General features: G+C 54.1%; 1 protein-coding gene across 40 annotated transcripts in view; it reads right to left on the reverse strand.

Moving 5' to 3' along the window:
* Positions 1-15480, reverse strand: part of OBSCN (obscurin, cytoskeletal calmodulin and titin-interacting RhoGEF) — a 166909-nt gene that overhangs the window by 76271 nt on the left and 75158 nt on the right. For 31 of the 40 annotated variants that reach the window (XR_007719250.1, XM_050756959.1, XM_050757003.1 and 28 more), the window contains 9 exons: positions 12959-13231; positions 12273-12539; positions 11356-11622; positions 10992-11255; positions 10425-10688; positions 5504-5767; positions 4705-4968; positions 4076-4339; positions 431-694 (listed from right to left, as the gene is read on the reverse strand). Coding sequence is in view for 39 of the 40 variants with exons in the window: in XM_050756959.1 (XP_050612916.1) it covers positions 431-694; positions 4076-4339; positions 4705-4968; positions 5504-5767; positions 10425-10688; positions 10992-11255; positions 11356-11622; positions 12273-12539; positions 12959-13231 (2391 nt within the window). In the remaining variant the exon portion in view is untranslated. The remainder of the gene's footprint in view (positions 1-430; positions 695-4075; positions 4340-4704; positions 4969-5503; positions 5768-10424; positions 10689-10991; positions 11256-11355; positions 11623-12272; positions 12540-12958; positions 13232-15480) is intronic. The other 9 variants (XM_050757030.1, XM_050756840.1, XM_050757012.1 and 6 more) reach the window with 5 other exon arrangements.

A 15480-nucleotide genomic window follows, 5' to 3' on the forward strand; every position in this document is an offset into this window, starting at 1 on the left:
ACAGACCACATGCAGGGTATGCCAAGCACAGGCTGTAGATTCCCTCTATTCAGTCTGGTAACATCACAGTCATGGCCCCTTCGTGGGCTCCTCAGGTCTCAGAGATAACATGAATCTGGCATGCAGGGCCAGAGAGAGTCAGAAAACACAGAGAACATTAAACTCCTTGGAAAGCGCTGGTAGACAGGACATGACAAGATGAAAGAAAGACACAATCCAATAGGACAGGGCCCACAGTATCACAGGAGTGGGAATCTGGATGTAGATGAGCTTCTTCTGGTTCCTTCAGCAGCCCAGGAAGCTGGAAGGGATAGTGTGGCATGATGTGAAAAGTGTGGCAGTCTGGGGGAGACCATGCAATGGGCAGAGATTGACGGCAGGAAGTGAACAACTGGACACCAGAACACAGATCTGGACACATGGACTTTACCCCTGATGGTGAGCGTGACCGAGGTCCTCTCTTGTCCACATATGCATGAGTATTCCCCAGCATCTGCCACAGACAGGTCATGGATCTGCAGCTCACACTTCGTCCCATCCTGCTTCAGGCTGTATCTGCCCCCATCTCTGAGGGTCTCAGGACCCTTCTTCCATTCCACAGGGGCCACCTTGCTCAGCTCACACTGCAGTGTAGCTGTGGCCCCTTCTGAGGCCTCCTTGGTCTTCAGATCTTGAGTGAATCGTGCAGGCAGGGCTAGGAAGGGTCACATGGACAGAAGCCATCAAATCCACTGGAGGATCTGAGGGACACAACCTGATTATCCAGGAAGGAAACAGAAGCAGATCTCGAGGACATGGGATAAGGTGGACCAAAGACTGTGCGAGACTGAGGTCTTCCTGTGTTCTGCCTGTGAGGTGCAGATTGACTGGGAGATGGGCTCCATCCTGGATCTATTCTCAAAGGACATCTTGTCCTACCCATGTCCTATCGTTCTAGGAAGCAAGACAGGCTCCTCCAACTTCCACATATGCAATAATGTGACACATCTCTCTCTTCTCTCTCTCCAGTCTCACAGGAGGCACCTCCTTGTCCTGACACCTGCTTCCCCATTCTCACACAGGAGATACCCATCCCAGGCAGGGCTTCCATCCAGCACTACTCATGCATGGGCATACCTCGGCTCACTGCCAACCATACCAGCCCACACAAGGACCTGCTGTCTCCACCTCACTGCTCCTGTCCTGACTTTACTGGATACACATTGCCTTGGCTCAATCACCAAAACCCCCAACAGACTCCAGATATGGCTTCGACACCACACCTCTGACCCTTCAACCTGCTGTCCTCTCTTGCTTCCTGACTCTAGGTAGAGTGAGAGCTCACAAAGTACAATGGAGCAAGCTCCACCCGGGTTACCCCCTGTTATGGTCTGATTGTGTCCCCCTAAATTCGTATGTTCAAACCTAACCTCTGGAACCTCAGAGCGTGACTGTATTAAAGATAAGGCCTTTAAAATGGTAACTAAGGTTAAATGAGGTTGTTAGGGTGTGCCCAAATCCAATATGACTGGTGTCCTTATAAAAAGAGGATATTAGGACACAGAGACACACTGAGGGGTGACCACGCGAAAAAACAGAAGACTGCATCAACAAGCCAAGGAGAGAAGCCTCAGAGGAAGTCAACCTAATAACACTTCACCTCAGACTTCTAGTCAGAAATCTAACAGAAATATTGGTACCAGGAGTAGGGTGCCATTGTAACAATTATCTAAAAATGTGGAAGTGGAAATCTAGATTGCTATGAACAACCTGTTCATGTAAACATGGACATTAAAAATGCTTCTGGTCAGACCTTAGATGGAAATAAAGAACAGGTTATTGGAAAGTGGAGGAAAGGTGATCCTCGTTATTATGTGGCAAAGAACTTGTCCAAATTGTGTTGTTGTGTGTAGAAGGTAGGACTAAGAAACAATAAAATTTTGCATGTTTAATTGAGGAAATTTCTAAGTAAAGTGTTGAAGGTGCAACCTGTTTTCTCTTTGCTGCTTATTGTAAAGTGCAAGAGGAGGGAAATAAATTGAAGAAGGAATTGTAAATAAAAAAGGAACCAATACTTAAAGCTTTGGAAATTTTTCAGCCTAACCACATGGTAAAAAATGAGAAACTGTGTTCTGAAGAGAACATGAAGGGTGTGGCTAGACAACCATTTGCTAAAGCACCAGGTGTGCAATTTATGGATCCAATTAGTCATCTCAACAGAAGCCAGGAATAGAGATGCAGTTATCTGGAAAAGCCTCTTGTCTGATGGTGTGGACCTCCACGAATTGCATGGGAGGCCAACTCAGTTTTTGATAATCTTATACCAGCAGATTGGAGTGAATTGGATTGAGGTGGGATAAAATGAAGGAAGGCTATCAGACTTCCGGGATTCACCAGGATGAGCTATTATCACTATATGGCTGCAAACATGTCTTATCCTTCAAAATAAAAGAATGGCCCCAAAGGCATCAGCAGGGCTGTCACTGCCACTAGAGGTCCAGGGATCCGGACCACCTCTTCCCAGAACAGAGGGGGAAGAGGTTGTTACCCAAGGATGAGTGGATAAGATATTACCCAGGTCTGAGAGATTGGGGACAACACTCTGGTTGGCATGGAGGACTGGAATTAAGTCAAAGAGAATTATTTTTCAGGCTTTTAGAAAAAAAGTAGAGATGGGGTCTCACTGTCACCCAGGCTGGAGTGCAGTACAATTATAGCTCACTGCAGCCTCAAACTCCCAGGCTCAAGTGATCTTCATGCCTCAGCCTCCCCAGTAACTGGAACCCCAGGTGTGCACCACCACATCTAATACTTTTTTTTTTTTTTTTTTTTTTTTTTTTAGAAAAAGGGTCTTGCTATATTTTCCAGACTGGTCTAGAATACCTGGCCTCACGTAATTCTCCTGCCTCGGCCACCCAACGTGCTAGGATTATAAACGTGAGCCACTGTACTGAGTCACCAGCCTTAAAATCTAGTGAAATTTGCTCTGCTAGGTTCAGACCTGCATAAGATCCATGACCCATTTTTTCTTTCCAACTTCCCCTCTTTTGAACAGGAACGTCTATCCTATGCCTGCACCACCACTGAATTTTTGAAGCACAAAACTTGTCTGGTTTCATGCTTCACAACTGAAGAAGAATTTTGCCTCAGAATGAGTCATACTTCACCCCCCTCACGCTTGACTTAGATGACATTCAGATGAGATTCTGACTTTGAGTTGATGCTGGAATGGGTTAAGATTACAGGCTCTTAGGAAGGAGCAAATGTATTTTGCATGTTAGAAGGTAATTAATTGTGGGAAGCCAGAGGGCAGAATGTCATGGTCTGAATTGAGTCCCCTCCCCAAATCCGTATGTTGAAATCCTAACTCCTAGCACTTCACAATGTCAGAGTATTGAAATAGGATCTTTGAAAGGTAAAATGAGGTTGTTAGGGTGGGCCCAATCCAATATGACCAGAGAGCATCTACAAGCCAAGAAAAGAGGCCTAAGGACAAACCAACTGAGTGACTCCTTGATCTTGGAATTTCAGACTCCAGAAGTCTGAGAAAATAAGTATCTGCTGTGAAGTTACCCAGACGTAGTGCTCTGCTGTGTCCACCGAGCAGACAAAGGCAGCAGTCCTTCAGGAGCCTGGCATGACCACAAGAACCACTCAAACACTCTCAGCAGATTTAGTGGAGCCTGGCCTGACCACCTCCTCAGCGAGCCCTCAACCCTACTGTGCATGTCCATCAGCAGAAACACAGGCCCTCACCTCTAGGCCTGGGTCCCCAGAGCCCGCGCACATGTGCAAGCCCCAGCAAGATGCCAGTGGCCTCAGACAGTTCTCCTGGACCCTGACGTCTGTCTGTGGAGCTCTCCTTTGGGTCCCTGCCCTATTCACTCTTGAAGTCCATATTCCCAGGCCCTAGATTAAGTCATCCAAGTGGGTTCCATGTGCATTTGTGGGATGTATCACACAGGGGAGTGACTGAATGAGTCACTTGAGGCCTTGTCTTGAGGCAATGATATCAACAAGCATTGGGAGAGCACAGAACATATGGGTTAGGCGGGAGGAGACAGGAATCACTCAGGTGGCCATATGTGGTCTTTACCCCTGATGGTGAGCGTGGCCGAGGTCCTCTCCTGCCCACACATACACGAGTACTCCCCAGTGTCTGCCACGGACAGGCCACGAATCTGCAGCTCACATCTGGTCCCGTCCTGCCTCAGGCTGTATCTGTCCCCATCTCTCAGGGTCTCAGACCCCTTCCTCCACTCCACGGGATCCGCCTTGCTCAGCTCACACTGCAGCACGGCTGTGGCCCCTTCTCTAGCTTCCTGGTTTTTCACATCTTCTATGAATCTGGCAGGCAGGGCTGGGAAAGACCAAGCAGTCATTGAGATTATTAGACCATCTGGAGGACTCTGTGGACAAGACATGGACACCCACAAAGAGCCACACAAAACCATCAAAGAACCACACGTGAAAGAGCAAACAAACGTACACATGGGGAGGAGGCAAATGGCCCCAGAGGAACAGAGAACACACAAGCAAAAGGATATGAGCATGAGGATACCTCCTGGATAAGAAGGGAGGCGGGAGATGCCCAGAGGACCCCAGTTAGAGGACAGACAACCATGGGGTTGCCACACAACCATGCCACATTCGAAGGCAGAAGGTGGTGACACAGAGATGTGGAGACACTAAGCCATGGTCCACATAGCTACACACGATCTTTACCCCTGACAGTGAGTATGGCTGAGGTCCTCTCCTGCCCACACACACACGAGTACTCGCCGGCATCCACCACAGCCAGGCCACGGATCTGCAGCTCACACCTGGACCCATCCTGCTTCAGGCTGTGTCTGTCCCCATCTCTGAGGCAGTCATGCCCCTTCCTCCACTCCACCGGGGCCACCTTGCTCAGCTCACACCACAGTATGGCCGTGGCCCCTTCTGTGGCCTCTTCATTCCTCAGACCCTCTATGAACTTGGAAGGCAGGGCTGAAGAGATCAAAAGACACAGATATAATCATATTCTCTGAGCACATGGAAGAGATAGGAATGACATGGATGGCACAGACAAGACACAGAACCCAACTAGGCACAGGCTGCATGGGGGTGTGCTGAGCACAGGCTGTGGACTGGGACTTCTCTTAGTACAGGCTTTACAGCACATGGCCACGGCCCCTCCTGTGGCCTCCTCACATCTCAGCCTTTATAGGAATCTCTGGCACCCAGGCCCAGAGAGGGTCAGAAACACATGAAGAACATCAGGGGACAGAATGTGACAGGATGGAAGACACACAATCCAACGTGACGATGTTGACAGAGTCTTCAGAGGCACACAGCGGGAGCCGGCTAGAGAGGCTGCTTCCTCCTGCTTCCTACAACAGCCCTGGAGGCTGGAAGAAGCTTGTGCAGTTACACAGGCAGGCACAGACATGGGGAGAGAACGCAGCATGGGCAGAGACAGATGGCGTCAAGTCAACGTGTGGACACCAGAGCATGGCGCTGCTTGGCCGCGTGTGGCCTTTACCCCTGACGGTGAGCATGGCTGAGGTCCTCTCCTTCCCGCACACGCACAGGTACTCCCCAGCATCCTCTGCCACCAGGCCGCGGATCTGCAGCTCACACCTGGCCCCGTCCTGCATCAGGCTATGTCTGTCTCCATCTCGGAGGGTCTCACGCCCCTTCCACCACTCCACAGGGGCCACCTTGCTCAGCTTACACCGCAGTGTGGCCGTTGCCCCTTCTGTGGCCTCTTCGTTCCTCAGACCCTCTGTGAACTTGATGGGTAGCGCTGGAGGAGGATCAGAATATATGAACACAATCTTGCTCTCTGAGCACATGGAAGATACAGAACATGGATGGCAAAGAGAAGACACAGAACCCATTTGGACACAGGCCACATGTGGGGTGTGCTGAGCACAGGCTGTGGACTGGGGCTTCCCATGCTCCAGCCTGTCAGCACTGTAGCTGTGACTCCTTCCATGGCCTCCTGAGTCCTCACACTTTATGTAACTCCGGCTGCCAGAGCCAGAGTATGTCAGACACACACAAGGACCATGAGAGCCTCTGGAGCACTCTGGGGGGAAGGACAGGACAGCGTGAAGGGCAAGGTACAGAAGCCAACAGGACAACATGATGGAGCCCATCCTTGTAGGCACATGGGGTGGAAGCTGGCTGCAAGGCTGGTTTCTCCTGGTTCCCACAATAGCTCTGGAGGCTGGAGGAGACCCTGCAGAGTGATGGGAACAGGGTGGTGCAGATGCAGGGAGAGCACATGGTGTGAGTACAGACAGACGGCATGACATCAATACATGGACACCAGAATATGGCTCTCCTTGGCCACATGTGGCCTTTACCCCTGACAGTGAGCATGGCCGAGGTCCTCTCCTGCCCACACATACACGAGTACTCCCCAGTGTCTACCATGGACAGGCCACGAATCTGCAGTTCACATTTGGTCCCATCCTGCCTCAGGCTGTATCTGTCCCCATCTCTCAGGGTCTCAGACCCCTTCCTCCACTCCACAGGGGCTGCATTGTTCAGCTCACACTGCAGCATGACTGTGGTCCCTTCTCTGGCCTCCTGGTTTTTCACATCTTCTATGAACCTGGCAGGCAGAGCTGGGAAGGACCAAGCAGTCGCTGAGATCATCAGACTGTCTGGAAGACTCTGTGGACGGGACATGGACACCCACAAGGAGCCACACAAACCACCAAAGGACCACACGTGAAGAAGCAAATAAACATTCACATGAGGAGGAAGCAAATGGCCTGGGAAGAACAGAGAACACAAAGGGATCAGCATGAGCATGAGGACACCCCCTGGACAAGAAGGGTAGGCGGGAGACAACCGGAGGACCTCGCTTGGAGAAGAGACAACCCCAGGATTGCCACAGGGGCTGTGCCACATTGGAAGATGAGAATGACACGGTGACATGTAGATACCAAGCCACGGGTCCACAAGGCCACACATGATCTTTACCCCTGATGGTGAGCGCGGCTGAGGTCCTCTCCTGCCCACACACACACAAGTACTCCCCGGCATCCACCATGGCCAGGCCACAGATTTGCAGCTCACACTTGGTCCCCTCCTGCCTCAGGATGTATCTGTCCCCATCTCTGAGGTTCTTGGGCCCCTTCCTCCACTCCACAGGGGCCACTTTGCTCAGTTCACACCACAACATGGCTGTGGCCCCTTCCACAGCCTCTTCATTCCTCAGACCCTCTGTGAACTTGGCCAGCAGGGCTGAGGGATCAGAAAGAGATGGCCACAATCACACCCTCTGAGCCCACAGAAGAGACAGGACATGGACAACACAGAGAAGACAGGGAAGCCATCTGAACACGGGCCACTCCTGGGGTGTGCTGAGTACAAGGTGTGCACTGCAGCTTCCCACGGTCCAGCCCGTTAGCATCACGGTGTGGCCCCTTCTGAGGTGTCCTCAGGCCTCATACTTTCTATGAACCTGGCTGGTAGGGCTGGAGAGGACACAAAGACCATGAGGCCCTCTGGAGACACCTTGGGACACTCAGCAAGGACACACTCCAACTATGGAGGAAACTAGGAATTAAAGCATGGACACGTGGACGTGAAACAGTGCCCTGGGAGCAGAGAACAGATTGGCCACGGACACGCAGGGGAAAGCCGCCCAGGACACAGAGGAGCTGGAATCCTAGCAGGGACCCCAAGATGATGGCAGACACATGCAGTGGCCACAAGACCCATGATATGGGGAGGAAGAGACAGAACCAAACAGGATCTCCCCATCCCCAAGGTCTTCTGCAGCCCATCCTGGCTCAGACTGAATCTGTCATCACGCTCAAGGGCCCAAGACCAGCCTGGTGGCTCAGTTACACTATACTGTGGCCCAGGCCCCATTCTGTGGTTCCCTATTTTATAGCTCCTTCATAATTTTTTTCTTCTTTTTCAGACAGGGTCTCAGTGTTGCCTAGGCTGGAGTGCAGTGGTGCCATCACAGCTCACTGCAGCCTCAAACTTGTGGCCTCAACCAATCCTCCCACCTCAGCCTCCTGAGTAGCTGGGACCACAGGTGTGCACCACCACAACCAGGTAATTTTCATATTTTTTGTAGAAATAGGGTCTCCCTGGGTTGCCCAGGTTGGCCTGGAACTCTTGAGCTCAAATGATCCTCCTGCCTGGGCCTCCTAAAGTGCTGGGATTACAGGTGTGAGCCACCGTGCCCAGCCTCATGATCTTGATGAATAGCTGGAGGAAAAAGACACAAAATCAGCTGCCTAAAAATCTCCCACAAAATCATCCAGGCTCCTGCTTCTCATCAGTTCCTGCTGCTCCTGTGGCCAGAGCCCAGGGCAGACAGGGAATAAGAAGCCTGCTGCTGGGAGAAAGGAGGGTGCCACCCTCCACCTTGACCGTCACCCTGTGTTCATGATGCAAGCAAGAACCCCACGCAACAGGTGCCTTGGTGCATGGGTCCAGCAGATAAGAAATGACCAAACGAATACATGAAGGAACGGTCCACCTGTACATGCCCTGCATGCAGGAGATAGCCATGGACCACAGGGACAGATGAGGGCCACTGTCTCCTGTGCACTGAAGCTGGGGGGCTTCCCAGCCCACCAGATGGAGACTGGAGCCTCAGAGTGCCCAGCTGCATCCCCTGGACGCCCCCAGGGAACTGCAGCTCAGAGCATCCTTGGGGCTTCGGGGTCCAGTGGAAACTTCCAGCATGCAAGGGTGCCCTCTAAGGAGGCACAAGAGGGGGTCCAGCAGGGCACCCACCACCTGAAGCTTCCCTGGAACTCGCCCACTTCTGGAAGCAACTGCCTCAGGCAGCCGGCAAGGGTCCACTCTGGTCATCTGCTCTTCAGCCACCCATCTGAGGAGGCACTGGCATCCAGACAGCCATGCCTGGCCCCCAGAACCTGCCCCTTCACTGGCCTGAGGGATCCCTCCTTGCGGTGTGACGGGAGCCCACCAGAGTCCTGGGCAAGAAAGTCCTCGAGCTTGGGAGAGTCCTTCCCTGCATTCCCTCTAAGGTGCTCGGGCCCTCCACCCGGGCCGGCTTTATCCCATGTGCTTTCCCTGACAGAATCAAGCCAGGCCAAGGCCCCGAGCACCTGCACACGTCGCACCACACCACCAGCCACACCGGGCCATGGGTCCCAGCTCCACAGACACAAGAGGCCAGGCCTGCAGGGTTCTGTCCCTTCTGCTAACACTGGTGGCTTGAGGCTGGAATCCTCTCCTTGCTGTGACTGAGAGGTTCAGGGCCCAGGGTGAGTTCTGCAGCCTCATGTCCCTAGAGCACCCAGCCATGGCTGAGATCCACTCCTACCCCCAACACATGACGACACCCTAGATCCACTGCAGGCAGGCCACAGGGCTCCGGATGTCCTGTCCTGGTCAAAGCCCCCATCTTGGATCGTCTTGGGCCCCTTCCTCCACTCCACACAGCTGCTCTGCTTGGCTGACACATGAAGAGTCACTGTGGCTGCTCCTCCCCACAGTCACCCCCATCACCTCCTCCCCACAGTCACCCCATCACCTCCCCCCCACAGTCACCCCATCACCTCCTCCCCACAGTCACCCCCATCACCTCCTCCCCACAGTCACCCCATCACCTCCTCCCCACAGTCACCCCCATCACCTCCTCCCCACAGTCACCCCATCACCACCTCCCCAGTCACCCCATCACCTCCTCCCCACAGTCACCCCATCACCTCCTCCCCACAGTCACCCCATCACCTCCTCCCCACAGTCAGTCACCCCATCACCTCCTCCCCACAGTCACCCCCATCACCTCCTCCCCACAGTCACCCCCATCACCTCCTCCCCACTGTCACCCCATCACCTGCTCCCCACAGTCACCCCATCACCTCCTCCCCACAGTCACCCCATCACCTCCTCCCCACAGTCACCCCCATCACCTCCTCCCCACAGTCACCCCCATCACCTCCTCCCCACAGTCACCCCATCACCTGCTCCCCACAGTCACCCCATCACCTCCTCCCCACAGTCACCCCATCACCTCCTCCCCACAGTCACCTTACCTCTCTCCTCCTCACAATGGACCCTCCCCTCCCTGGCTGTGCACTCCAGCCCACGTGCCATCTCCCCACTCCTTTCTGTGTTCCATTTCTGGGGCTCCTCCTGATTGCCTTCCTGCCTTCCTGGTGTTAACCCTGGAGAAGATCTATGATCTCACTTTTGTAATGATTTGGTTCTCCCCATATCCTCTGTCTCTGCCTACAACCCCACAGGGCCCAAGCAGCCCTCTCTTCTCTGCTGTCTTACTGCTCCTAAGACGGGTAACACGCAGCAGGTGTGAGGAATCCCTACTGAAGGAATGATTCAGGAACCCCATGCAGAAACAGGGAAGGCCATAGCACAGACATGGGCACAGGGCAGGAATGCGCATACCCACTCGGACACAGCCACCCATGCACGTGGCCAGAGGCAGTCATTACCCTTCACGGTGAGAGTGGCAGAGGTCCTCTCCTCCCCACACACACAGGAGTACTCCCCAGCATCTGCTACGGCCAGGCCACAGATCTGCAGCTCACACACAGCCCCATCCTGCCTCAGTCTGTGTCTGTCCCCATCTCTGAGGCTCTCACGGCCCTTCCTCCACTCCACGGGGGCCACCTTGCTCAGCTCACACCGCAGTGTGGCTGTGGCTCCTTCTGTGCTCTCTTGGTGTCTCAGTCTTCCTATGAAGTGGGCAGGCATGGCTGGGGAGGGATGGACAGACAGACATGCAGGAGATCAGACTCTGGGAAGCACAGGGGGACAGGCAATGGCGAGATGGAGGATAAGACAGACTCCCACAGGACAGGTCCCAGGGTGCCTCGAGGGTGGGAGTCTGGCTGCAAATGCCAGGTTCTCCTGGTTCCTTCGATAGTCCAGAAAGCTGGAAGGGATTCCGTGATGTGCTGGGAAGGGCATGGCACAGTTGGGGGAGACTGGAATTGGTGCAACTGACAGCAGAGGTAAAGAACTGGACACCGGCCACGACTCTGGACACAGGGTCTTACCCCTGATAGTGAGTGAGGCTGAGGTCCTTTCCTCTCCACACACACATGAGTACTCCCCAGCATCCACCATGGCCAGGCCACGAATCTGCAGCTCACACATGGCCCCGTCCTGCCTCAGGCAGTATCTGTCCCCATCTCTGATGGTCTCAGACCCCTTTCTCCACTCCACGGGGGCCGCCTTGCTCAGCTCACACCGCAGCGTGGCTGTGGCCCCTTCTGTGGCCTCCTTGTTTCTCAGTTTCCCGATGAACTGGGCAGGCAGGGCTGCAGGAAGGTCAGACACAGAGAACATCGTCTTTGCTCCCCTGCATTGGAGGAAGTGGCATCTTTGGGCCACATGGGCAGGGTGAACAGAGATGCTTACCAGTCACCGTAAGGGTGGCAGAAGTAGTCTGGTCCCCGAAGGAGCATGAGTACTGCCCGCTGTCCTGTGGCCGGAGGTTGCGGACCACCAGCTCCAACACAGTACCTTCCTGGCGTAGGCTGTATTTGTCACCTGGCCTCAGGACATTGTCTCCACAGCGCCATTCCACGGGTGCAGCCACAGATGACAGCACACAGCGCAGTGTGGCAGCACCACCCTCCCGCACCTCCAGGTCCTTCAGGGCCTCCTGGAACCGCACTGGCCGGGCTGCAGACAGGCACAGGCTCAGCTTGCCCTCCCCCGACTGGTCCACTAGGGGTCCCCTATAGGTGGTGGAGGGCTGGGGACATCAGCTGCAGGGTCCCCCTTCTCCTTTGGGGCCTGTGGCAAGGACCTTGAGACTTCTGGAAAGGGGCAGCTCTGAGGGTGAGGGATAGAAAGGAGGAACCAAGCAGGAGAACAGAAGGGTGGGGTGTCAGGGACCTGTGCCCCCAAATTCACAGTTGGAGGCCCTAGCCCAGACCTCAAAGCGTGGTAGTGATGAGGGAAGTAAGGTCAAATGAGGTCACGGTGGGCCCTAAGCCACTGTGGTTGGCGCCTCCTAAGATGGGAGGTCAGGGACACAGGCATGCACAGAGGGGCAGCCCTTCAGGGACGCAGAGGAGACAGCTCTGCAGGGCGGCTCCCGCGGGTGGCAGAGGCCAGAGCAGAAGCCAAGCAGGGTGGATGAGGTGCCAGGGAGAGCCAGGAAGGACACGGGGAGCTGTGGGCACCCCATACAGGATGCACAGGAGCCTGGGTCCTCCCACCTTGGGCTCCTTGTGGGCGCACATGCCCTGCCCTGAAGACGGTGCTGCCTGAGAAGAGAGCTGTAGGCACCTGGCCTGTGGCTAGGCTTTGGGGCTGCTGGGGCTCACCGTGCACCCTGACAATGGAGCTGCTGCAGGCGCCCCCAGTCTCACACTTGTAGCGTCCGCTGTCCTGCAGGGTGGCCCCAGTGATGAGCAACTGGGCTCGGTGGCCCTCGTGGCTCAGCTGATACCGGGCAGATCCCCGCAGGGTCTTCCCATCCTTGGTCCAGCACACAGGGCTGTCGCAGGCACTGGTCTCGCACACCAGGGTCAAGTCCTCACCCTCTGTGATGGTGACATCTGTGAGCTCCCGGGAGAAGACACTTGGCTTACCTGGGGGACAGAGAGAGAAGCAGGAGCATGTGGGATCCTGTCGTGCTGCTGCTGGAGGGGCCAACAGGGACAAACCCTGGGTCTCACTGCGGACCAGGCAACGCCCTGGCTCAGCACCCACCAGTCACCCTCAGGCTGGGGCCACGCAACAGGCTGTGGAGGGAACAGGGAAGGCTCTGTGCGGCTCCTGCCCCAGTGGGGATGCAGCCTAGCCAGTGCACACCAAGAACAGTTCTGCAAACCATGCAGAAGCATTCATTCTGAAAGCCCAATTCAGCCTTCCGAGCCCCCACCCCACAGTCAGCCAAGGGTGCTTTCTCTGTGTGCCCAGGGATACTAGGCACATGGCTGAGCTGCCATCTGCCTCTCCACCTGTCTGCAGCTCTGAGCAACATGTGCAACGTGAGCATGTGACCCACCAGTGACCCGCAGGGCGGCTGAGGCCCTCTGGTCACCCGCCTCGAAGTAGATGGTGCCCGAGTCCTTGAGCGCCAGCTGCCGCAGGGTCAGCACGTGGTAGCCCCCAGGCTGGGCCTCGATCTCATTGAGCTCGTTGGCATGCAGGGGTGTCTTATCCAGGAACCAGTGCACAGGCTCGTAGTTGGCCGGGGAGATCCGGCAACGGAAGGTGGCCGAGGAGCCCTCCTGCACATCCACGTCCTCCAGGTCCTCGATGATGTGCACTCTCCGGCCTGCAAAGGCACAGCGTCCTGGGCAGGCTCAGCCAGCAGTGCTCCCCAGGACAGACACTCCCCAGGACAGAGCAAGGTGTCTGTGTTTTAACAAGTTTGCAGGGACAGAACTCCGAAAACAGTAAGTGGGTCAGAGTTTGAAGGGTCTAGATACTTGTTTGAGGGCCACTCGGAGCCCCGAGTCCACCTCTCTGCACCTTGGAGGTCCTTCTGCAAGGCTTGCTGGGCGAGTCTGCAGCCTGCTGAGAACCCAGGAGATCACACTTCTGCCCCCTATCCAAGCTGTGCTCCCAGGAGCGGTTGGCTCCCAAACCTGCATACACAGCTGTGTGTATCATTACAATTGTGCCATGAAATTAACTCTTGTAGTAACAGATGAAAGAGGAGTGTGAAAAAAAAATGGCTATAGTTACGCTGAACTTGAAATCAAATGCTTGGAAGATAAGAAATGTGAATTCCTAGAAACGAGGTTTTTTGGCTGCTGAATTAGGGATGGTAAAAGATGAGCGTTTACGAATATCGAGACAGGTCCTGCATTCAGATTCCTTCTGCGTGCATGAGTGTCCTGCAGGCATAGCTCCACCTCAAAGAAGGCAACCCCAACCTGGGCAATCCACATGGATGAAGAGCTCTCACCAGTGGATGGCACACAAGGAAATGGCTTGGGCCCCTGACCAGGCCAGCCAACATCCTCATATGTTAAACTTTTATTTTATTTTATTTTTTTAGAGATGGAGTCTCACTCTGTCTCCCAGGCTGGAGTGCAGTGGCACGATCTTGGCTCACTGCAACCTCTGCCTCCCGGGTTCAAGCAACGCTCCTGCCTCAGCCTCCTGAGTAGCTGAGATTACAGGCATGTGCTACCATGCCTGGCTAATTTTTGTATTTTTAGTAGAGATGGGGTTTCACCATGTTGGCCAGGCTGGTCTAGAACTCCTGACCTCGTGATCCACCTGCCTCAGCCTCCCAAAGTGCTGGGATTACAGGAGTGAGCCACTGAGCCCGGCCATGTTAAACTTTTAAAGAGCATCTTTTATTATCTTATGACTCTCACTCTTGATGGCTTTTAAAAAAAATTAACTACGGGTACCAACTTTATTAGATCATGGGGCTTTACTGTGTTAACAGAATGCTTTCACCAGGGTCACCAAATCCATTGGAGAGGAAAAATCAGTGATGATTCCTGCTTTACATTACTTCTCATGATCACAACTGGGGCCTTTCAAATACTGAACCCTGTGAACACCCTGTGGTCAGACCCCAGTAGGGACCCCCTGCAAACTCAGCTCTGGACACACCAGCCCGGGACTTCAGAGCCAAGTGAAGGCTGTGGTGAAGGGGCTGGGCCTCGCCTGCTCTGATCCCAATGTGCCTGATGACCTTGCCCTGGCCATGGACCCACTAAAGCTTCAGTTTTCTTATCTACAGAGTGGGGAGAATGACAGCTGTCACTCTGCCTGCCACTCAAATGTGGAGCCAAACAGTAAGATCAAACAGCCACCTGCTATGATCTGAATGTCCCCCTGGAAACTCATGTTGAAACTTAATCCCAATGTGGTAATATTAAGAGGTGGAGCCTTTAAGAGGGGATTGGGTCCAAGGTGGGAATGGATTAATCCATTCATGGATCAGTGGGTTAACAGGTTAATGTGTTAAAGTGCTTTAATGTGAGTGGTGGCTTTAAAAGAAGATGAAGAGAGGCCTGAGTTAGCACACTCAGCCCCCTCCCCATGAGATGCCCTGTGCCACCCCCTGGGGACTGGGCAGAGAGTCCCTGCCAGCAAGAGGGCCCTCAACAGATGTGGCCCCTTGACCTTGAGCCTCCAGAGCTGTAAGAAGTAACTTTATTTCCTTTATAAATTACCCAGTTTCAGGTATTCTGTTGTAAACAAGAAAAAGACTAAAATGCCACTGTAACTCTCAATGACAACCCTAATGACCATCAGTTCTTCCCTGGGAGCACCTGAGGCTGCCTGGCACAGCTGAGTCAGGCTGTCCCTCTGGGATAAGGGTGACACGTTGTATGTACAGATACACACTGAGCTCACGCATGGGGGCCAGGCACACAGGGCATGTGGGAGAAATACACGGTGACCAAATCAACACACAAGTAAGTGAGCACCAGCAGCTCATTCACAGCCATGCTGGGGAGCCTCAGTGACCACCCAGGGTGCATCCCTCTACCCTTATGATAAGAAACTGAGGCTGGGCCTCTCCACCTCCAAGTCTCCAGTGCCGTTCAAAGCCTA

The sequence above is a fragment of the Macaca thibetana genome, chromosome 1 (genome assembly GCF_024542745.1).
Source record: "Macaca thibetana thibetana isolate TM-01 chromosome 1, ASM2454274v1, whole genome shotgun sequence".
Taxonomy (NCBI): domain Eukaryota; kingdom Metazoa; phylum Chordata; class Mammalia; order Primates; family Cercopithecidae; genus Macaca; species Macaca thibetana.